General features: G+C 37.8%; 2 protein-coding genes, 1 long non-coding RNA gene and 1 pseudogene across 4 annotated transcripts; 2 read left to right on the forward strand and 2 right to left on the reverse strand.

The window, feature by feature from the left end:
* Positions 1-3,532: 3,532 nt before the first annotated feature.
* On the reverse strand, positions 3,533-5,866 carry LOC140772473 (uncharacterized). Its single transcript, XR_012106299.1, has 3 exons — positions 5,676-5,866; positions 4,330-4,394; positions 3,533-4,067 (listed from the first exon to the last, which is right to left on the reverse strand). It is a non-coding gene; the product is annotated as an uncharacterized lncRNA (long non-coding RNA).
* Positions 5,867-7,568: 1,702 nt separating this feature from the next.
* LOC140772376 (zinc finger A20 and AN1 domain-containing stress-associated protein 8-like) lies at positions 7,569-9,195 on the forward strand. 2 transcript variants are annotated; one of them, XM_073114426.1, is made up of 3 exons: positions 7,569-7,668; positions 7,827-7,891; positions 8,399-9,195. In XM_073114426.1, the coding sequence occupies exon 3, from the start codon at positions 8,403-8,405 to the stop codon at positions 8,913-8,915; it is 513 nt and encodes a 170-aa protein (XP_072970527.1). In that variant the 5' UTR covers positions 7,569-7,668; positions 7,827-7,891; positions 8,399-8,402; the 3' UTR covers positions 8,916-9,195. The 2 variants fall into 2 exon arrangements, with proteins under 2 accessions (XP_072970527.1, XP_072970528.1); XM_073114427.1 differs by having other exon boundaries at positions 7,572-7,668; positions 8,379-9,195.
* A 2,869-nt stretch (positions 9,196-12,064) lies between these two features.
* LOC140772071 (uncharacterized) lies at positions 12,065-13,184 on the forward strand (annotated as a pseudogene).
* A 141-nt stretch (positions 13,185-13,325) lies between these two features.
* LOC140771777 (uncharacterized) lies at positions 13,326-21,496 on the reverse strand. The gene is made up of 14 exons (XM_073113462.1): positions 21,197-21,496; positions 20,992-21,103; positions 20,021-20,831; positions 19,093-19,295; positions 18,770-18,967; positions 18,224-18,295; positions 17,797-17,892; positions 17,110-17,189; positions 16,940-17,015; positions 16,595-16,805; positions 15,910-16,106; positions 15,093-15,198; positions 14,478-14,567; positions 13,326-14,317 (listed from the first exon to the last, which is right to left on the reverse strand). The coding sequence occupies exons 3-14, from the start codon at positions 20,553-20,555 to the stop codon at positions 13,584-13,586; spliced, it is 2,598 nt and encodes an 865-aa protein (XP_072969563.1). The 5' UTR covers positions 20,556-20,831; positions 20,992-21,103; positions 21,197-21,496; the 3' UTR covers positions 13,326-13,583.
* Positions 21,497-23,969: the final 2,473 nt, after the last annotated feature.

Raw genomic sequence — 23,969 nt, forward strand, 5'->3', positions numbered from 1 at the left:
ATTCCTTCTGAAGTTCTGATTCAGGGCCAGGTGTGTTTTTCGTAAGTATTATATATAGATGTCAAAGAGAGGATTTTTGCCATCACGCAAAGATAGAGGGGTTGATATGGAAAAATAATTTCTCTCTCTCAAACCCTAATTGAATGATTTGCTTTAGAGCTCATAACTCAGAACATATATTAGAGAGAAAGAGAGAGGTTTGACTATACAAACATTATGTTAAACAATTCTAAAAAGTTTTCCAACACATTCATTAGCATTGAGTACATAGTACTTGGTATCTGCAGAGAACTTTTTCTGGAAGTTCTAATATAAAATTTCTAGTCTTAACTGTCTTAACTCTTAAACTAAAATAATTAGATGGCTACAAAAAGCATCTATAGGAGGAGGTTATTTAGTAGCTCTTCTCTTTCCTATTCTCCATCTCTGCAAGCTATTTGCTTGGTTTCATCCATCATTCCCATCCAAAATCTGCCATGCCTTGCTTGTTCTGAGATTCCCCTAGTTGTGGCCTTGTGGAGTTGTGGGCACCTGGGCTCTTTGTTGGGGAATATGGTTAAGTAGTGTCTTGAGGGAGAAGAAAGGGATAACATACTGATGAGAGAGAGAGAGAGAGAGAGTAGGAAAAGACAAAGAGAACATTTCTGGGCTTCTTTACTTTATCTAGGACCATAATACACATAAAGATCTAGGTTATTTGCTTGAGTCTTGTCCACAAAATAAAAGAAGTACCTTTATTAATGCAAAAAGCAAATTAGCAAGCACAGACATTAGGTACTACTAACTAAAGACTTCTCTCAGGGCACAGCAGTATCTGATGAACTGCTCTAGTACTGCTGATTATATTCAGTTTAACTGTAGAGATGGTGCATATCAATTCAGCATTATATACTTCAAAGAGCAGTAATAAAGTGAAAAGCATAACATGGAAGTTTCAAGGCACAAAGCAAGTTCTGGATAGACCTTTGATACTCCAATATTGTAAGACAAGCTTGAGAGGAGTGTTGGTGGTAATTGTGAGATGTGATGGGCTAAAAAGCTGTATGATCTGATCTGATCTGATGAGAGAGGATACAATTGGTATGAACTCCAATTGCCCACTGCAAGTAGCTACTTTCTGTAAATGTTTGATTAGGTCAAGGGTGTCCTAGGTTTCTTGTTACACAATAGAATATAACATGTTGAAAAGTAGGATATTTTGCATCTTTACACCTTTATTACACTTATGGATCTATCCACCCTCCCCTACCCCCGCAAAAAGCTGCACGTTTTGGATAGAAGAGGAGGTTGAAGAAGAGACAAACTAAGAACAGAGACATCACAGCACTACAGTTCCAAGATAGAGTATGACTGAAGGTGATCTTCTGACATCTTTGTGATCACTTGATCATTTCTTCTGTCTGGATGCATAATATGCTGTAGGAGATCTGCTGCAGCCCCAACTGCAGGAATTTCAAGAAGTTGGGGTACTTGACAGCATTTGGTTGGCTGCCAAATCCAGAAAACAAGCTATAAGATTTCAACTGGTTTGCTAGCCAATCATGGGATGCCAATTACAAAATTGCAGAAACTCCTATTGTCAACAGCTACAGAGGATTTGCTGTTAATGATAATCCTACATAGAGAACTCTTAGAGTTGGTGAATATCTTTTCCACTATAAAAAAAAGTTATGGGATTGACTCCAACTCCAAATAATTATTATGAAAAAAATTGTTTGATGGTAAGTGGTAGCTTGGCTCAATGATTTAGCTTAATTAATAGCTTGACGGTATAGTTAGTTTACAGGAGCAGCTCGATAGTACGCTGGATTAGAGCAATATCATAGCGATATTTAGTTCGGCACAATAATTCGACGACTAAGCGATTTAGTATATTAGCCAAAATTTGATGTGGCCTTAATGCATTTGTATCTAGGAAGAATTGGTTCTTTATCTAACTCATATCTAGTCTTTCAGACTTTTGAATGATTAAAATACTAGATATAGAAAAACAAAATGCAAAGCAATGAATAGTACCTGAAAGAGCCTTAAAGAAAGTAATCATCAGCTGATCAAATAATTCTACATTGTATTTGAGAAATTTCTTTGCAGCAGCATCTCCCTCGATTTTCGTGCCGTTCATGTGATCTGAACTCTGAGCCACAGTGATTATAGGGGCCCAACCCGCAAGATAATCCAATTTGTGTTCCCTAAATCTTATTGTCCTGCTAAGCTGACATGTCGACATCTGAATACTATAGATCAAGCCCAAATTGGTCTGTCAGATTCCATTTGTTGGCCCATGATTCAGAACATAGGATACAGCAAATCAACGGCAGCGATGAAATCGATCTACTGAACTGATGCTACATGAGGTGGTCAAGCCAGGAATTTGACCTCAGGAAAGTCTCTTATGATCTCTCACTGTCAAGCTCATTGTACATGTACTTTTCTGAGTCTGAGATAAAATAACTGAGTAGAAAGATAAAATGAAAGGCTATATAGAGAGTATACGGAGGTCTGAAAGGAAGAATACAATGGCTAGAAAGTCACAGAACTTTAGAAGATTTATTAAAGAGCCCACAAGGCCCATAAAGTCCACAAACCACCTACTTCTAGGCTAGTTTATTCATAAAAGGAAATAAGGCTTTTTAACTAAAGCTAACTTGAGTCTTATACTGAAAAAGATGACTACATATTAGTCCCTTCCCAGAAGAAGAAAATCCAGAAAACCATCTTATTTTCTTTTTTAATGTGATCACAAAATATAAAGGTCAAAATTTCCTACTAGTGATCTTATTTCTTGATTTCCTAACTCCTTTTTCTCGCCATTCATCTAGTGTCAAATCCTGTCTTTCCTGCAAGAGTGTCATTTTAGGAGAAACATATAAATTTAACTCCTACTACATTCGTAGAAAACTGATTGATGGCACCATCTCATTAAAAAGAGATGTACTCACACACAGGGCCAAAGAAGATCATAGGAGTCGTGTTTCAAATGTTTATCACAAATATCCTATGAACTGGGCCTACAACTTTTGTAGCAGATCTTTCTATTGTCTATTATTCAGCTAGGAATTAATTGCCAATTCATTCTAGACTTCTAATGCCTACACATTATTGGGTCAAGTATTGCGCAATGATGAATATGACGACCGCATAATCTTGTACTAGCTAATCCACCTGAATTATTTCATAATCAGTAAAAAGAAAAAGAAAAAGATGAAGACAAATAGTCAGAAAGGGAAAAAAATCTCATTCTTCGATATCTAGCACTTCAAACATAGCCCTTTTATTATGGGCATAAGTACACTAATCTCTTAAGTCACCTCTTTTACTTCTGTCTATAACCAACTATTGCATCTCTTCCTTAGAGTGATAGGCTGGGGCAGTTGCCTTATTACGCCATGAAGAATCCAAAGTCTACATATGTCTAGCTTGAAATACATGTAACAGAACAGACTTTCCAATAAACTTTGACAAAATTTATTGCTGCTTTCTACTTTACTTGATGAAAGACATTTTATGCTCTCCTTTGTGTCTGATAGTTTTATACAAAAGAGAAGGGCCCACAGATATTGTATATAGGCGCAGATATCATTCTTTGAAAGAAAGAAAGAAAGAAAGAAAGAAAGGAGATCATATAGCTTCTAAAAATATGTCCATAAAGACTTTGAGATGATTGAGAAAACTTTAATCGATGTCAACAGAGAATTTAATATGATCAAACAACATCACTCCCTGGTTCCTATAAAAGCCATGGGTTGTGTAAAGTGTAAACTTTGGGTCACAAAAATATGGGAAGAGAATAAACTGAAAATCATTACATGCAGTTACTTTTCCTATCATGGGTGGTACCATGTGCTTCTCAATAATTTGCCATCGAGTATTAATGAAGTCTTGAAACCATCGTAGGATAATTATCCAAATGATGACACCAATAGAAGTGTATTCAGAAATGTAGACAGTGTATTTCAATCATAATGGCATGATACAGCAAAGATGGAAAAAATAAATGGTCTAGAAGACTGATACCTTTGGTACTTTCTAGCCCGATTCAGCCCATTTGAAAATTTGGTCCGATGTTTCTAGGCAGAAGTAAAGAAAAATAAAGAATTGATGTGGCTTTACCAATTTAGCCAAACAAAAACAAATAAGCACATGTTGTTAATCATGTTTACTGAACAAAAGGAACACAAAAGAAAATAACAGCCACACTATAATATCAGGAAAAAAAAAAATTTGTACATCCTCAGAGGTTCTAATTGTAGGCTTTATGATCTATGACAATATTTAACAAGAAAATGTTAATCCTACCGAAGATCGCAAGGGCTATAAGGAAGCATCTACCTTTCTATGACGATGTACAATTGTACCCATCTGCAAGAAATGCATGTTGGCTGTCTGTCACATTCCTGGAGAAGAAATTATCCAACAGAATGGATTAGTACTTCAAGTCTGTTAAATCATATGTTTAAGTTTAATCTTGTGCTCCATCTCATTGTCAATGAAGTGTGTCGATCTAAGATGATATTATTGACAAAATTGTTAAGATAAATAGTAGTGAGACAACTAGAAGCAGCCAAAGCTTCAAACCAGAATCAGTACATGATTCAAGTTACAGCTAAATGGAAAACTTCATGCAAGGACAAAAATCTTGAAATATTCTAAGCAACATATCTTGCAGTTCCACTGCTCATTTTCATCAGCCGTTCGTGTATATATACTTTTTTTAGTCTCTTCATGCAATAGAAATAAGGGATCTAATATCTAGACTACTATATATTCAATGAAAATATCATAGCAAAAAATCTAAGATGAGCCAATAGAAAAATAAGTTGACACATACTACTCCAAGCAAAAAGTTCAGAACTGCCAGTGAAAAGTAATGCTGTCATTACAGGCCACAAGCTCTCCTAATTATGAAAAGTTTGAGGAAGTTTCAAAGATTGATGCATATATTGAGCATAGAGGTATGGATAAAGCATTCATCTCTCTTCCTTAATACATAGTTAACACTTAACAGGAATTATCTCTGGTTGCAAGAGAAAATAAAGTCATTCTATTTTGGTTCGCAACTTAAATACTGGAGCAAAAAGAAAGGGACACAACCAGCAACTCACCAAAACATAGAGAAAAAAAATGATGTTTTTGAACTTGATGGGTAGTTAAATCATATAGGCTATAATCCGAACCTACGATCAGAACCATCATGTTGCTTGTTCAGATTGATATAGTAGGGAAACCAGATAATTAGCAGGGACAAAATGGTATATCACTAACACACACTCGGTTAGTTGAATCTACATCATAAAAGCAGGTTAATTGCGAGATAGTCTTAGGTCTTTCATCAATAATCTTCTCTGAGAACATTATAACCATCAAGATAAATGACAAATTTGACATCCTGAATTTATTAGCATGGAGGTCAACGACTACAATATGAACACCAAAAGTTCATATTTACTCATGCCTACATGCCTGATGCATTCTAATCTATTGCCATAAGTCACCTAAATATCTATGGAAAGTTTGTGTACTTAAGCTCGAACAGAATAACTCCGAAAGAATTCAGAACGTCAGACCATGAGAATACATCAGAAAGACAGCAGCTTTCGTCTCGAATCACCAATGGCAACAAAATCCAAAACAAACCCCTCTCTCCCGAAGAAGAAAAAACTACCAAAAACACTCACATCTCAAATCATCCAAGAAAACTGGAAACGAATGGCTCGATCTACCGAAAAGGGAGAGAACGAGCACGACTACGATAGCGGACTCTATTCGATGGCTCTCCACGTTGTTTGCCTTCCTTGTGTTCTCGAACGCGACGGTGATGTTTCTAACTCGCAAAGGAGACGCTTTTGCCAGAGATATATAAATGAGACAGAAGGAACTCGCAATGTTGCCTTTTCTTTTTCACGACTAAAAACTAGACTCTATTTTTTGGATTTAATATTATTTTCTTAATAATTTTTTAAAAATATTTATAAATTTTCTTTTCCAAAGAATCCGAGAGTTCCAATGTATCCAACGGTTATCTCAAGAAGTATATTTTAATAATTTGAAATTTGAACTATAATTACTAATAATGTAGGGTGTTTTCTGATTTTTTTTATAAAAATTTTGGTAGAATTTTATAAGTTGGACCCACGTATAAAAGTATAATTTTTATTAAAATAATATTAAATTAAAGTCTAATAACCAGGTTAGATACTTATACGGAAGTGATTTAGATAAAACTACAGTTAATTTTTATTTTACACGTCAGACTCAGTTTTATTTTTACAATTAATAATATTACTATTTTCTTTTGACTTTCTCCTCCACCCATATGAAAATGAGATTGAATTAATAATTTATTAGTTATATTAAACGCATCTTACGCCTACAATGCAGATTTTCTATATTAATTAAAAATTATTCGTCAACCTAATTGATAGCTATTAATTAATATATTTTTATTTTCACATTTATTTATTTATTTATTGAGTTTTATAGTTTTTAATATGTAATTTGCAGTGATTGAGCATTTATGTTTTTCATTTCACCCTTTTATTATATAATTCCAAGTTTATAATTTTATTACATAATTCACTTGTTACCTAACACTTTTATTTTTACAAATATTTTAGTTGGTTTAATAATTTTCTAGTGTGTAGTATTATAGATCTTGGTTAGATTAAATAGTATTATATGTATTAGTTAGTAAATATTTATTTTTTTTGGGTAAAAATGATAAAATAGTAAACATAATTCGTAATTATTTTATGTATTACTTACATAGATATGAGAGACAACAATTATTTATTACTGCCTTTGTTTTCTAAGATAGTAATTTACTAAATAAAGGTCAGACAATATTTAATATATAACTTGTTTCTACGTTGGTTTATGGCTAATTTTTTTTAATAAGAAAAGTTAATCTTATTTATTAGTTTTAATTTTTTTAAAAATAAATTTAATTAGATATAAAAAAGAATATTTAGTTACTGAACTAGACGTGCTGAGTTGAAGGCTAGAATGAAGGAGAACAAGGAGAGGAAGAGATTGGGTTTGGTTGGCTAACATATTCTAGAAAGTAGTAGATTAATTATGCATGAATCAATGACCTGCCTACTTTGCCCACGGTCTTCGCCTCTTGGGCGCTACGAGAAGTTCAATCCCGCATACAAATCTCTCTGTGCGTGCACTTAAACGTCAAAGTTCCTGCGGGATGCTCCGCAAGACCACATACTGACTAAGCCCAAGACATCTCTCTGCCGTCCGTTTAACCCAAAACGACGTCACCTCTCACGCCTATCGTTCGGAGCTCGCGTTGATTAAGTTAGACCGCAGGAATAGTTGCGACGCCGACTCGGTATTCCGAGAGCAAAGACTGCGGAAGGCGGTATCGGAACACCGACTCCGTACGCAAATGTCGAACGTAGTAATCCTTTATGCGGGAGAAAGGTTGTATCAGCCGTCCATCTGTCGATGCAGCAAAAATGTACGGTACATAGGGGTGCCGCATATAATTTTATATATGGGGAATTCTGACGGAGAGGAAGCTTCTTTAATGGGGGGGTTGGAATTGGAAAGTTCTAACTTATCTCTCTCTCTCCCTCTCTCCGTTGCCTTTTTATGTCTCCAACCCCTCTTCGGTGCCCATCGATTCTGCGATTCCGAGGCGATTTCGAGGCCGCTAGGGTTAGGGTTTCGGATCCTTTCTCCTTCGATTTTATTTTTTCTGGTTCAATTTCTTTGATTTCTATCTCTCCTGCGTGGATTTGAATCGGTTTTGGGCGTTAAGTTTGATTTTTCTTAGGCTAACTTTTCTTCTTTCGAATTCGTTGTCTTGATCTCAGAGGTCATCGGGGGGGGGGGAGACGCTGAGACGGAAATCGCGAAAAGTTTCGGCCTTTTGAAGCAGGTGAGCTAGGATCTCGATTCGATCTTGTCTGTGTGTCTCTCTCTTTTTTTTCTTTTGAGCTTAAATTCCATATATACTTATTTGAAGATGCGACTTGTGGTATAAAAGTTATATCTTTATGTTTTCTCTTGTGCATGCTTAATTTAATCTTATGTTAGTATGATTTCAATTGCTATTTTTTTTTTACAGATGTTACTGTATTTTTGTCAGCGGGAAATGGATATATTTGGTTTTCGAATTTTTGGGTAATATTAATGGGTCCTTTTTTTTCACTTGAATTGGATTTTGAATGATCTTAGATCTGAAAAAAGGAACTAGACCTAGTATTTGATTTCTTACTACCGTTAACTTTTGTGATTTTGTGATATGTAGATTATGGTTTTCTTAATTAAGTATTTATATTGTGCATAGTTGGTGTAGTTATTTTATTTAGTTCATCTGCGTATGTTAAGTTGGAAAAGATTTATTAAAATTGTTCTGATTCAAGGACTGCCTTCGTGCAATCAGAAGTATGGAGCACAAGGAGACAGGTTGCCAACCCCCCGAAGGCCCGATCCTTTGCATCAACAATTGCGGCTTCTTTGGCAGCGCGGCGACAATGAATATGTGCTCCAAGTGCCACAAGGATATGATCTTGAAACAAGAACAGGCCAAACTGGCGGCGTCCTCCATTGACAGCATTGTGAATGGTAGTGGTAGTGGGAAGGAACCAGCCATCCTTGGTAATGCAGACATAACAGTAGCTCTGGTGGAGGCAAAAGCTGTTGTTGCACAGCCATCTGTTGCTGTGGGCTCGAGTGAGGGTGGTGAGGCAATTGCGAAGAAGAATGGTCCTCAGAGGTGCAGTGCTTGCAGGAAGCGTGTCGGTCTGACTGGGTTCAATTGTCGGTGTGGGAACCTCTTCTGTGCTACACACCGCTATTCCGACAAGCATGACTGCCCATTCGATTACAGAACAGAAGCCAGGGACGCAATTGCAAAGGCAAACCCAGTCGTTAAGGCTGAAAAGCTTGACAAGATCTAAGGAAGTGGTTTGAAGATCAGAATATCTTGTTCAGCACCTCTAGTCTATCTATGCCCTTTCCTTTCATGTACTTCTCATTGGTGTCCTTTATTGTCCTAAATGGCTGGATGGTGTTATGCTTGGCTCATACTCCAGCCTCAGTAATTCCCTTGTTGATTGGAAAAGGTTTGCATGCTGGCTTCATTGTGTAATCTTTCATTTGTGCTGGACGATGGTGTCGTGTGACTTATGATTTGACTAGCTTTATAATATGTTATAGTACTCGACATGTTATGCTGCATCAATGGTAATTCAACAGTTAGTCCATGGGATAGATAATTTGAAATACCCGTACTTCCTTGCTTATATATTGGCCAGCCAAAAAGTATCTCGCACTCTGTTCTTTCTATCTTATACTTGCGAATCCTTGGTAGGAGATGCAAGGTGAGTGAATGTTGCAGTAAAACTTTATAATGTATTGCAGAGTGCTTTGTGCTTGTGTTACAGCTACAGTAACTCTGTGTTTCTTGGCTTTTGCGTTGCCAATTCCTCTAATGTTCATTTATTGTGTTTCTATTTTCTACTATATGATCTTGTTATATTTCATTGCATTTGGCACTCAGTATAATGACATCTTAAGTTCACAAACACTTTTTATTCAGTTATATTGGATTTTGTTTATGTAAATTCAGTGATCTTGCTTATCGATAATACATGGTTGTGTCCCTGTTAGCTCTTTGTTTTTCTTTGTTCTTCTTAAGAGGGTGGTCTGTATATTGATCTTCTAAACATATGCTGAAATTGTTGAACTTATCCCCTTGTCATATGATTTTGCATGTTCTGTGGTGATAGTTTCTTACTAGAATTTCAAGTATTACTTCATCTGTTCAAGAATTCAGCTGGATTTAAATTTGGCAGTTTTGGTTGTATTTAGTATGGGATGACCTTTGCATATATCTTTTTTGGAGGAATGGAGAAGTAGGAGTGCTACTATTGAGTAATATGTGTTCTGGGAAAATTGGAGGTCCTAAAGGATGAGGTGTTAGTATGGGCGCTTCTCGCGCTACTCACCTTCAACGTGCAAGATAATTGCTTTAAATTGTGCTTCTACTACATTAAGGGTTCAACTGAACATATTTAAATGTTTAAATTCGATTGAACATATTTAATGTTTACATTCTTGGCTGTATTTTGTCAGTTTGAGTTTGTTGTTTTTGCTTGGATTTTAGTAATTTTCATTTAGTTTGTTGGGAGTACCGCATATAAGTATGTTGACTTGAAAGCTCATTGATAGTGCTGAATTTGATGCTTCTGCGTCTCTTAAACCTTACCTTGTCCACTTTGTTCTTTTCTCTTTTCTAAAATTCTGGGATCTGGGAATAAAATGGGAACAAAGTTTCTCTCTTTCCTTGATTTAGACGGTTTATTTGCGTTATACACTTGATGATAGGAAAAGTTGGAAGTCTCTGTCATCCCAGTGTTCATGAATTTCAGGAGATCACTGCTATTTACATTGGATTCTTTCTTTCTTTCCTCGTATCTTATTTAACATCAATATTTGGTGGAACTGGTTAAGCTTTAAGTCACTAGTCAATAACAGTGACTTGGATTGAGGATTTTGTCTAGATTGTAGAGCGAGGTGAAAGAAATCCCGGAAGGAGGAGCAACCCAGTAAGGGGTGGTCGGCCTTCGAGGGCTAGCACATCTCTGGTGTGGATGTTTCCTTGAGTAGCTAGCTAGAAGCTGCCCTAGCCCTCCCCAGGTGGAGGAGCGCAGTCGCTCGGTCCGTCGTCGGTGGAGGCTGTGAAGCTCTAAAGCAAGCTTCTTATCTCCTCCATCCCCTGGGGTTAGGCAAGTTGAGACATCTGGGTGAATGGGCTCAGGTCTTTCTAGTTGGAGGCTGATCAGAAGTGATCTTGTAATCATAATTCTTATGAAGATAAATGCCTGATCATGACCAGTTCCTATTTGTTGCATAGAAAGAAGTCATCTATGTTCTTCAAATTTCTGTATGTGAAATTATACTCTTGGGATTCTCTATTGGAATATGTGAGGTGTCATAATGGAGCTGCATTTGAATGGCAAATGATTGAAGCATGACAAATTTCTGTACTTGAAAATGATGGTAGACCGAAAAGATGGTCTTTGTAAAATTCTTTAGGAGATGAACAATTGGGGTTCTTGGGACAATTATTGTTGCAGGAGATGTCTGGTGTAGTACCATCATCATATAAAGGATGCATCTTTCTAAAGTACTCAGAATCTCCACCTTATGCTTTTGTTCACAAGATTTTGGAGTTGTAATCAATTTACTTTGTAGCTTATAGACTGGTTTTTTCCAGGTGATGCTAAACAATTAGTGCAACCTCGCAGGATTCGTCAGACATGGTGATAGGAAGTTCTCTCTGGAGTATAGTTTTGGCTCCACTTGAAATTTAGATGACTTACTCTGTTGCATATTAGATCAATTGCAGTGTACTCAAGGGTTATTTAGTTTGATTTTAACTTTTATCTTTTTATACTTAATAATTAAGCACTTAATGTGTCCGTTTAAAGGGTTTGTTAAAGGGGGGTTTATGTATAATAAACCCTGGAAAACGATACATTGCAATTGCTATGCATTCCACTTCGAGTGTATTACATGGAAGTGATCTATCTTGTAGGTCTTGTAGAATAATGAACCTAATCTATGAATAAAAGATCTTTTATCTATAATTTGTAGTTAACACTGTTAAATCTAACTTTGAGTTGAATAAGAGAGATGAACGTCTATGAGCTCTCTTAGATCAAAGATAAAAAAATGAGTATAATGCTATCTATGAATTGTTTTATTCTTCTAATGGAAGATAAAATTATTTATATTAATCATAATTTGTATTTATAATTTAGTTAATAGTTTGGAGAGGTGGGATACAAAATATAGTAGAGGATTAAGGTGATATAATTTCTTTTTTAATTTTTGTAATGTAAATTGTAATCTAATATCGGATTCCGACTTGAGGAAAAATCCGGAACCCGAATCCAAGTAGGTTTCCGGCTGTACCGATCGTCTCAGTCGTGTGCAGGAGAGAGACTCCGCCGTGCCAACGCCTCGAGATCCCCGACCTCGGCCGTCGCCTTCGCCTTCCTTCTCGCCCTTAGACTCCCTGGTTGTTGATCTGCGGCAATAGATGGGGGGACCCGATCGCCGCAGACTTGCAGCCTTTCCGAAGATAAAACCCACACTGTCTCCCTTCCTCACCGGCGCCCAGATCGACCTCCCCCGCGTGTCCACCTTCGATCACATCAAGCCCACCTTCGGTTCTCACGGCGAGATCAAGATGTACACCGTCTACGATTTGTGCAACCATGACAGTGACCCTCCATGTCGCTAGAATCCACAAGAGCTCCGGTACTACATCTACGAGCGGGCGACCTTGTCGTCAAGCCCATCGGAAGGTAGCAACTACATCGTCATGCTCATTCACAATCCTTACGACCAGCTCTCTTTCGCAAGAGCAGGCCACCAGAAGAGGACGACGCTTCCGAGAACCGGGCCGAATCCCTACTCCACTCACTGTATTTATCATAAAGGCGAGTTCTTTGTAGTGACCGTGAGAGGAATCGTCGAGGCGTGGGACCTCAGCGGTCCCTCCCCCAAATCGAAGGTTCTTATCCCGGCGCCGGAGGGCCTTCCGTCCCACGAATTCAAGTACCTCATCCAGACTCCATGGAGGGCAACGGACGACCCGAACGCGGGAAACGAAGTCAACGATTACACCAGGGTTATTGTCAAAGTGTAAAGGATGGATCTTGACGGTCGAGGGTACGTCGAGGTGAGCAACTTAGGCGATTACGCCTTTGTTCTTGGGCGGCAATGATCCATTGTGCCTCTCTTCCAAGGATTTCCCCATGCTCAGATCCAAATTTCCCGACAATTACTCAAAAAGGACGGCAAGTACGACATAAGCGTTTACAACTTGGAAGAGAGAAGCTACGAGCAAATTCTCCCCGGTGATCCGCGGCCAGTGGGTAGAGATACGTTTACTATTCTGTGTCTTTGTAAATCACCATGAAAAGAGTGAGCATTGCAAAGTTTAGGATGAGTTCTTGGCTCTAAGTATTAGAATACGACGGCGAGCTTGACGACGAGGTCAAGCACGGCACTCCTCGTGCCACGTATGATACGTCGCCGGCACGGCCATCCATGATTAGAATCACTACTGATGTTGTCGGCCAAAAAAAATTTCCTTAGTAACTTGAATTCGAAATTTATATTACTCGTATAAGATAGTAACCTGGTCGGCTCCTGCAATTTGATATCTTTTGGGCGAATCTTCAAACCATGGTAGAAATTATGCTATGCATTGGCATTTGGCAGGAAGCATATGCATTCGGTGACCGATATTATCGAATTTCTCCCTCTTCTCCGGCGTAAATTCTGACCATTACTTGACATAAACTCCACTTCTATTATTGCTATAACAAATAAGCAAATCAACAAATCCAATTGTTTTGTTTTTGTTTTGAGAGCTATTACACAAATGATGCTCCTCTGAATCCCATAAAGAGCTGATCACACCTTTTGAGCATCTCATTGACTGTACTTCTCGCAATTAATGATACACAGAAGGCAATAGAAGTATTTGATCTGCAAATCTATGATGGACTTGATGTTTAAATACATCTAATTAGGATCTGTGTTATGCCTCAAGCCCCAATGTTGAAGTATGCAGTATAGGATTCATCCCTCAAGCTCATCAGTGGCTCAAGCAAGAAATTCCTTCTCATGCCCTTTGCCATGAAACTAATAGGATTGTATTGCCTCAATCCGGTTAACTTGTTGAAACTCACAGCTTGTCGGAACGATGTCTCATCTGACGTTGAATCACTTTCGCATTCAATTCGGATCTTTTGGCCAGCAGAATAATTCACTCCTGCAGACACGAAACATCCCGATCGACTCCCTAACTCTAGTGACACTGTGTTTGGCTTTCCACTCAATCCAGCAACCAGCTGGAACAAAAAGTCTCCATCTTTGGCTGTGGAGACGGCAAGGGAATTATTAATCACCATCTCAGGAAGATCAAATGGTTCGATCATGACGTAGCCTCCATTTGTAATTCTACGGGCCTGGGCATGTCGGTAATTGGAATCCTGGAAAAAGACTCTGAATGTTGCGTGAATGGCGGAATCAGTTCCACCATCAGGCCAGTTCTCCATTTTAAGAGAACCATTCGAGTTGGAAAGGAAAAGAGTCTGGTTGTTGGATTCCTGAGTAAAAGAGACCAGCTGAGAATTGTATGAGGATGGGATTGCAGTGATCCAGTCTGAGATGGCATCGAAGTCCCCGCCTTTCATGTCCCAGTCCCCGGTTGTCAAACCTACGAGAAGGTAAGGCCCAAATAGGATTGCCTGGACTGATGCATAGTCTGGACGATCATCTGCAGCAGTAAGATAACAATTATTATTCTGTCATCTCTGACGAGTTCAATGTATGTCTAAACAAATTTATGGAATTCTGAAGCAGTTCATTGATGTAATCTGGATATTACTCCTTCCACTCAAACAGAACAACAATGGAACAATTTAATGTTAACTAACCTTTTATGGCCTCGGTCCTTAACATGATAGGAAATTTGAGTACCAAGCTGTCATCTGAACTCCACTTTTTGGTGACTGAGAGGAAACTCCCTGGCAAAAGAAAGAGGGGGGGAAAATATGTAATTTTGATATGACCAGCAGTAGTGAAAAACAAGAATCATCGATAAGCATTAGATATCATTCACTTTATTATTTTCATACTTATGGATGCAGGTACGGAGACTTGGGAAAGATGGAATATTGCCCCCTTACTAAATAATCTGGCCTACAATTCTGAATCATTTTAATTATACATTCTTGAATTTTCAGAATTCAATGGATTGCGGATTTTCAATCAATCCACAAGCCATTCATCTGCCACATATCATAAGACACATACACATGAATTTTCTTTTCTGATATTCTTAATTTGCTGTTGTTTTTCTTAATCATTCTTTTTTCAGAAAAGCTACTAAGTGACATAAGAATTCTTCTGACTTCCCAGTTTTATCAGAAAAACTAGAACTTCGGTTTTCTCAAAGCATAGATTAAGTATGAAAAAGTATGGCATGAAACTTGTTCTAGAAAAGCAAATATAGGTTAGTGAAAAAACTAAAATAGAACTCAGTAATTTACCTGGATATGGTAGTTCTAAATTTTGAGCATTTAATGCTGCCTTCGCACCATTTAAAGATGTCCAAGAAGGTATCCTCACATTCAATGTTGAAGATTGATCAATCAACTGCATACAAGGAAGACAACATAAGAAATTAGCTCTCCGGAAATTGTACTAGATAAGATATATATTTTTTCTTTAACTTTTTCATTTCTTTGACTCCTGTGATGAAGAAGCTGCACAGTACCATAATTAACAAAATGCAGATTAAGGATTGTTGTGCTGCTGGCAAAGGTTATGACAACAAGTGGCCCAGCATGAATCCAGTTGTGTGACATTTTACCAACTCCGTCATTGGAGAGAACACAATTGTTTCAACCAAAAAGAAAAAAAAAAAGAAACATGTTAACCTTTAATATCTAACCAACAAAGACTAGCTATCTTAGAACAAAATGAGCCTTCTCTCCTTCCATCAACATTCTCCAATGATGAAGCTTCCTTTCGCCCATGGCAATATTAACGGCCTCCATCCCCCTCCCTTGCTGGCACCACCTCAGAAAAGGCTAATATTGGGAATGTTACCAAGGCATCCTCCAAGTATTCATACTGCCCACTTGACGGCATATTATGTGAAAGTGTCTGTGCCACTCGGCACATTCATCTATGAATTTAGGAGCTTCACCATCCAATACAATATTAAGCATTTGCAATAAATGTAGTTAAGGAGGCCCACAGTAAAAGATGTTTAACTTCAACACACATAATCATAGTACATAAGGGTGAAGAACTCTCAACTTTTAACTTACTTGTCAGATAATAAGATCTATCGAAGAATACCTGATTTGCGGAGAAATTCAATGAAACTTGAAGATAAGGGTTCCATGAGCTAACAGGCTGTAAAATTTGAGTGAGAGAAATGCCTCCAGCTTTCCAAGAAAAGGTGCTTGGTATGAATTGTATGACATAAAGTCCAGGACTATTTCCCTTCTCCTCAAAGTAAATAGAATCTCCTAACTTTGAGAATGATTCAATTCCTGCAAAAGAGAAGGTTTGAAGGTAGCATGAGGTCATGTCATCCAGTGCACAAGGATAACATGAATGTATTATAGGAGTGCATTTCAATCTAAAGAACAATAATGCTGTAGTAACAGCCTGCCAGTAATGGAGTGATGGTTAGACAATTGTAGTGGGTCATCAAGCAACACCTAATTTAAGGGCATATGTCCTTACAGAAAGGAAAAAAAGAAGAAAAGAAATACTTCCACGAGCTGCAAAATAAGACAACAGCTCAAAGTCTCTCAGGATCCACAGAACAAATTTTAGTTCTTTAGAAAAATATATTTCCAAGCCAGATAAGAAGTAATTATATGTTCAGTATGAACATTTCAGAGTTCCAGCACTATAAAGAAATGCCACCAGAGTATATGGAAAGTCAGACACTCAGGAAAAAATAGATAAAAAGGAATCGATATAATTAAGGATGTACATATAAGTAGAGAGGATCCATGAAAAGTTAGATTACCTGTCCCGTAACAACACCAAAATGAGTTGAACTTTGTTCCCCAGCCATGATAGCTTCGTGCCTTTGACTGCCCGGGGCCCTGAGGAAGCATGTAGATCATTATTCCAGGTTCCCTTCCTCTTTGAATACTTAGAACACCATTTATCAGTGCTCTCTCATAATAATCAGCGTATGCCATCTCCTTGGTCCATCTAAACAAGTTGCGAGAAACCTATGGAGAAATGGTAGATATAGTTAAGAACCACAAGATGGAAATCAAATGGATCCACAGTTGCAGCTACAGACAAGTCAAGATTGTTATTATGGTTTCTGTGTGAGATAGACTATTGTATATATGAAACTCACCTTAAGCATGTTGTATGTAGTGCAAGATTCTTCATTCTCTGTGCTCAGTGTATCAGCTAAGCGTTTTGGATCAGACCTTCATGGGGAACATGATGCATTTATCTCATTTAAAAAAACAGGAAGAAATGTAAGTTCAAGAATCTAGCTCTGGAAATCAGTCAATTATGTACCAAAATTCGCTGACAGAGGTTCCTCCTGTTGCATAGCTATGAGAAGAATTCACAATATCCATAAAAAATGTACCAATTTCCTGCAAAACCAATTAAGTTATTGTCACATTCATTGAGTTTCAAAAAGTCATCAGTAAACCTCATACATAAAGCTCCTAAAAAGAATCATTAATGAAAAGATTCAGATATCAACATATAAACCATCTTCTTTATATTTCATGTTGTGGGATCAATGCAATTGAGCACATTCTGTAATGTAATTTATCTTATTCCACGTGCTTATTTTCTGTTGGAGAAAATACAATAAGTATTGTGAGATCGTATTGCTTGGAAAAGTACAATATACCAAGTCAAATCTAAGACATCATATACAGTGCTTGTCTTGCAGAACTCATATTTTTGAATAGAAATAATCTTTCTGACTGCACATACAAATAAACCACCACAACCTTATGAATAAAAAGGAAAGCACACATCAAACTTCAAGGTTCTCATCAATTCTAGTCTGGAGTCAACATTGAAAAAAACCAGTTCTTAGCACCACCTTAGGGAAGAAAATGTTATAAATTCTTTTGCATTACTTCAGGTAACTCCTTATTTGACATTTTCAAATGAGGCTTTGAATAGTTAGTAAAAACATCTGCAGGAAGTCAAAGATGAGGAGCAAGTATCTTCCCATAAGTTTACCTTGTAAAGAGGATCACCAGTAATCTCATACCGCATCTGTGCTCCAATAACTACTGGGATATGTGTGTTGGCGTGAAAACCAGAAATACTGTCAGCCTGAAATCAACATCATGTAAAAAAATAATATTCAGAGAGCACCTATTAGCATGAAGCTACCTATCCAATTTCTCATTTATAAAAAAGATAAGTCCTCAGGAAACCCATACAAGGATATCAGATATCCTGGATCACAGAATATTTGTTTCCACTCTTTAAGGTAAACATGGGCCTAAAAATGGTTCAAGGCTTCCTTGTCAAAATCATAAGCTTTAGTAAGTAACATCTACCAATCTTCCATCAATAAAGCAAGAATGTCCCTCAGAACTGTCAATTTTGAACAGTAGTAGTGGTGCCTAAAGTAATAATTGCGAGAAGAAATGATACTGACCTGCACAGCAAGCAATCCTAGAAAGCATGGTTTATCAAAAAGATGAGCCAATACTAGATGCTTCTGATCATTCTGCAAGAAGTCAGCATAGAATTAGGATTGAGAACTTCTAGCAGAATGTACTAGCCAATAAGTTTAAGCAGAAAATGCCAGAGAGAAGTTGAGCCACTAGAGTACTAGGAACCCTGGGTAAGATCAAATAGTCTGCAAGCAGGTATACATTTTTCATCCTCAAGGCAACAGATGAAATGTTCAGAATATCAAAATGCTTCACATGACAAGCTCATGCAATAGATTTACCAACTAAAAGAATATAAGATCAAAATCGACTTCAAAGAGTCACTCCTTTTATTGGACATGCTAAGGCACCTAATAGAACTCACTGTAATACATTTTATGTAAACAAAAGAAAAACACCATCCTGTTCATTTCATTTTTTTTGCTTATCATTATACCTTATGTCCAAAATGCTGCTTCGCAGGAAAAAAAAAAAGAAAGTATATTAGTTAACTAGATAGAATAGTGGTATTAGATGAAAGATTTTACCGTAATTCTATAAAGCTTATAAAGAACATCATTCATTCCGCCAGTTTCTTCATTGAGGGACTTCCAGTGTCTCTCTATACTGTACTTCTGTATGACATTCTTCACACGATTACCGAAGTATTCGGCCATCCAAACCAACATTTCCAAAGCTTTGCTGTTACCAGCCAATGAATACTGATCAAGAAGGCCTGCCATTATCTGTTAAAAGAGCATGATGATGAATCAGTCAAAGGATGAACTCTGCATCATACAGAAAAAGGTTCTTTGACATTCAGGCGTGATGGAAGGTACTATTAGAAATATTTAGTATGTAAGGAGATTACCTTGTGTATGGTGTAATATGGTGCCCAAACACTCTTAATAGCTTCAAAGCGGTCAAAAAGTTCAGGTGGAAAACCAGAAAGATACCCTGTTCCTATTGCTTTTTGGCACGCATAAAGTACATCAACCACTGATGACATCTTCTCATTAAGGGTATTATTGTGCGTACTAGCCCACATTTGTGCACTTGAGCTCAAGTAATGGCCTAGAAAAGCAAGCACATGTATCAGTACGGTTTGAACACCACAAATACCATACTAAAAGTACTTGAGAAGGGTGAAACCACAATAGTGCCACCTAGATACCAATCACAGACAAAAGATTCAGAAAGAATGATGGTAGAAGAAGGCCAACTAACTCAATTAGGACAGTTAAAATAGATGAATTTATGCTGTATCATTCCATTATTTATTTGCTACATGATTTTGTTGACTATTTGATAGAATTTACTTTTTCACATTTCTTACGCAACAAAACCAATGACAAGCTGAATGATGGGTGAGATTAGTGTCCAATGATCTACTTCAACATCCAAAGACCACACCTTGAACAGGGGAAACATAAATGAGGCATGTTCTCGTGCAAAAAAATAAAGAAACATTGAGATCTTCTTTCTTCCCATTCCCAAAATGGCATGCGAAGAGTACAAATTCTCAGAATAACCAGACACAGAGCTTAGTAATAATCATGTAATCGAACGAATAAGCTACTCAGACCATTACATACTAGAAATGAAGAAAAAGAAGAAGCAGAGGGATACAACTTTTTATTGCTCAAAGATAGCCCACTGCATCAACAATAAAGTTGAGGTACTGAAACCAGACAATGTTAATACTCCAATCAGTGGTAGGAAGTTCATAATTTTGGCATTGAGATAAACTATACAACAATTACAGTATGCAGTCTATAGAAAGTCAGTAAGATACTAACCCACAAAATGGCCCCTAAGCTCGACGTCTGGCCCCTCCCATCCTCCATATGGTTGACTAGGCGCTGGTAGACCAGCCTGATTCCGAAAATTCCAGACAAGCCGATCTGTATCCAACAGTAACAAGTAGTCCAAATTCGTCTGCTGTGCTTGCCCGTACATAGAATCTGGATCAAGGCGGACGTCATGGAGTGATACTTCCGAGAGGAAATTCCCTCCTTGTTGCCGTACATCAACACCACTCGAACCTTTCAATCTCCTATAGAGCATCAACCAATCAAACTCCTCAAGAGGAGTCTCTATGTTCAGAAGTTTTCGGGGTCGCAGATCCATCCATGCAGATTCATCACTCGGAGTCAAGTGGTAATGCGAGAGCATTTCCGCCTTCCAAGCTTCGTCTGTTGTTGTCATGAGCTTCTCGCGCACAGTATGCGAGGATAACTGCGTAGGAATGTTTGTGCATTCCTTTGCAGAGATAGTGGAGCAGAGTATAGATATAAGAACAACAAAACCAGATAATAACAATCTGGAAGTCATTTCTCTTTTCTTTTCTCTTTCAATTTAAGGAAGTAGATAATATGGGAACTCTCACAGATGCATCAAAGTGGAACAAATATGCCAACTGTGCTGGGAGATCAGAGATGCTACCATTTGTACTCAAAGGAGATTAGAGATAGGAAGAGGCAAGTTCCAATAACATGAAAAAATCCCAACTTTTTCGCTCCAAAGTCCTACAGTACAGGATTCAAATTGGTAGCACTACTTTCTATATATCAAACAAGGGAGCAAGAATTATCCAAATCCACTCCAACCCTGCAACAGAGAGAAGATCTCAAATTTATCGCTTTAACGTACGAAAGAAGCCCAACAAGTAAATGACAGAATTCGAGCAGAAAATTATCGAAAATGTAAGTAGAAGAGAAGAAGAACCCAAAAGATAAAGAGCACCATACAGACTAAAAAAAGATCCCACCTTCACCGTATAAGACGACACATCCTAATACCAGACAGTGACCCTTGCAAGAAATCCACGCCATAGGGGATAAATTGGGAGTTGGGTTTTGTTTCGTACAGCACCCACGAAACTAAAACGGGTCGGTAGTAAGTTTAGTAACTCCCGTGAACGCAAGAGGAGAGAGAATAAAGAAAGAAATTAAAAAAAGAAAAAGAATTTTTACCGGAAGACGTGTGATTGAAAGGAAAAGCGACGAAGGTGGAAGCAAAACAAGAACACCTCACGGGCAGCAGCAGAGGCTTCGTCAATGGATTTCGAGCCACTGTTCCCTTCCCCCGGCCCCATTTCCAATCTGGTCGGCATTCTCGATCGCGACGCGTGCGTAGCGTCATTAGATCAAAGAAGCAAATCGGTTGCGTTACGTCGGGGGCAATCGATCGATTTGAGGTTTCGGAGGATAAAAGCTTATCGAGTTGTTGGGAACGGTGGCTTGATTGGGTTTATCTTATCCAACACTTTTGGAAGGTCTCCTCCACAATGACACACCCATCTCCTTTCCCCTCGGGGAAACTTACATTTCCACCCTCGGGTTATTTATCGACGGAACTTTATCAAAAAAAACAAAATACAGGGTGTTTTTTAGTAAATTTTTCTGAATTTTACTTACGAAAAATGGAATATAACAGAGAGAGAGAGAGTTACCAATTCATACAACAACTTCTACAGCTACTTGGGGGAGGCTATTGATGGGAAGGAAGTGAATTCCCCACCGCTGAGTCATACTCTTTAGTAGCTATGAGCTGTTCCACTACATAAGTTCATATGTTGCATTGTTAGGTCGGTTGGTTGCTTGTTTTATTCAAGCCATGATAGTGACATTGCTTCTTTCTTGTTTAAAAAAGATTTGGTGCATATATATATATATATATATATAAGTTGGGTTGTTGAGATCCCAAACAAGAATTTTAATTGTGGAAAGGATAAGGTAACTCTAGAATAACTAGATATGAATCTTGGCTTAGCCTTGGAATTTGAGTCTCTAGCATTGACTAATAACTCAATACTTCTGCCTGAAAGTCCTGCTCCCCAGAGGCAGGTAGGATGATGGGCACTCACCATGAAATTAACTCTTGGTCATCTTCAAGGGTGCTGTTAGGGAATGGATGGCTCAGAGCATGCTCAAACAAGTGTAATTGGCACTGGAAGATATTTTGGACTAGTGATTAGTCCAAGAAATACTCACTATTTTCATGGCCTTTTGCAAAGAAAAGAAGAGTAAACAGGAGAAGTACAGAAATTAATGTATCAAATGCAGAAAGCTAAACGCTGGCCAGGCCAACCAGTCTATCTGTGTTCTCTAACACTTAAATCTATTTAAAGCACTCTGACGACACGGTTGTAAATTTGGAGCAGCCTCAACCATACCTTAAATGAGATTCAGAAAATATTCTTAACATACAACTGTTAAAACTAATAAATGCACAAATGATCAACGTACCTTCATGTTAAAGTGTAAAGTATTTATCACTAATTATTTATTGTATACAAAAATTATTTTGCTATTAAATTGCTTTTGACTTGCACAACAAAAAAGAATTCGTTGACCCCCTCAATCATAGTTGTTGGTGAATTTTCATTACTTTGGATTGTGTCGGCATGTCTTCTTGTCCCTCTTCTCATTGTTCGTCGGGTTGAGAGGTCGAATTTGCCGGTCGGCTAGCTTTGACGAATGACCTTTGAGGTCGTGTAGCTTATAGAACAGAGTACTTTGGTTTAGACCACCTTCTCTGGCCGACGACAGTGGCTAGGTTGACCCATCGGCATGCTCTTGTTTCGATTAATTTGATTGTCATGTTGTCTCATTGTCATCTATTTAGAGCTCGGCAGCCCCTCGGCAACCTTCCCCAATCACCTCTATTCGTCCCCTCCTCCTTTCATCAAAGCCAACTCCAACTTCCCATCTTCTTCCTCACCCTCATTCATGTTCACTTTACTCGATGACCCTCTTTTCAAGGCCTTGAAAAAGATCAAGCTTGAATTGATTAATTTTAATTTGAGTCGATTTCGAGCTTGAATTATGCTTGAATCTATTTAAAATCAAGCCTAAATCAAACTTGAATAGAGCTTGAATCAATGTTGAATTGAACCTTGGGAGCTCTACGATTTGCAAAATCAAATCAAATATGAAACTAAATTTAATCTTATTTAATATTATTAATAGTTATTTATTATTTATTTATATATAAATTAAGCCTCCAACTCGGCTTGAAATTAAGCCTAATTTAATTCATCAAGCTAGGGTTGTTTCAAATACCTCTTATGTTTTATCGAGCTGGAGCTCAAGCCAGCTTAATTATTTTAAGACATCCCGACCGAATTTTTGATCGGAAACTTTTCCTTACTAAAAACATATAAAATAATTGCGATTGATTGGGCCACTTCTTGTCCCTATCAAGAGCCCAGTCATCTTCTACAACAATATAATATTTCATAGCCTTCATACACACTAACTTCTATGCTTTTAAATATTTATCATTTTAAATGGGTCATAATATTTACAAGTATCTCACGATTATAACCAATGAACAACTACAACTAAAGGCCCTTCATACCCGTGGGATGTGGATGCGATCCACATGTAGGTTCAAGTCGGCAACGGTTTTGAACCTTGCCTTACAAATTTTTCTCCATAGAGACCTTCTCAAAGCCGCCATGATTGAACCCGAAATGCTTCTCGAGAGCCTTGCCATCATTGAAGGTTGTGATAATCCCCAAGTTGTGGAAGTTAATCTTCGGAGAGTTCTAATGTAATAACGAGTCTCCCAAGCTGGGTTTTGAATCGCTATTTTGGATTTCATTTTTAAATTTGGGTCGGGCCTAACTCTACATCCAATCAGGCAGGCCTAGATAGGTTAGAGTTCTGAGAAAAGTTATTCTCTTTCAAGCCCAAGCACACCTTGAGTGCTCATAGACCACGTTGGGCTTAGCTTGGTCGA

This window comes from Typha angustifolia, chromosome 12, assembly GCF_048772165.1.
Source record: "Typha angustifolia cultivar Huaian chromosome 12, ASM4877216v1, whole genome shotgun sequence".
NCBI lineage: Eukaryota > Viridiplantae > Streptophyta > Magnoliopsida > Poales > Typhaceae > Typha > Typha angustifolia.

Excerpts from the sequence above, each read along its gene's own strand:
- LOC140772376 (XM_073114426.1), top strand. The coding sequence starts at position 8,403 with ATGGAGCACAAGGAGACAGGTTGCCAACCCCCCGAAGGCCCGATCCTT.
- LOC140771777 (XM_073113462.1), bottom strand. The coding sequence starts at position 20,555 with ATGACTTCCAGATTGTTATTATCTGGTTTTGTTGTTCTTATATCTATA. Across the intron at positions 17,190-17,796 it reads CTGGTGATCCTCTTTACAAG|GAAATTGGTACATTTTTTAT; the intron begins GTAAACTTATGG and ends TTGGTTTTGCAG. Across the intron at positions 15,199-15,909 it reads TGAATTTCTCCGCAAATCAG|TTGATTGATCAATCTTCAAC; the intron begins GTATTCTTCGAT and ends CCTTGTATGCAG.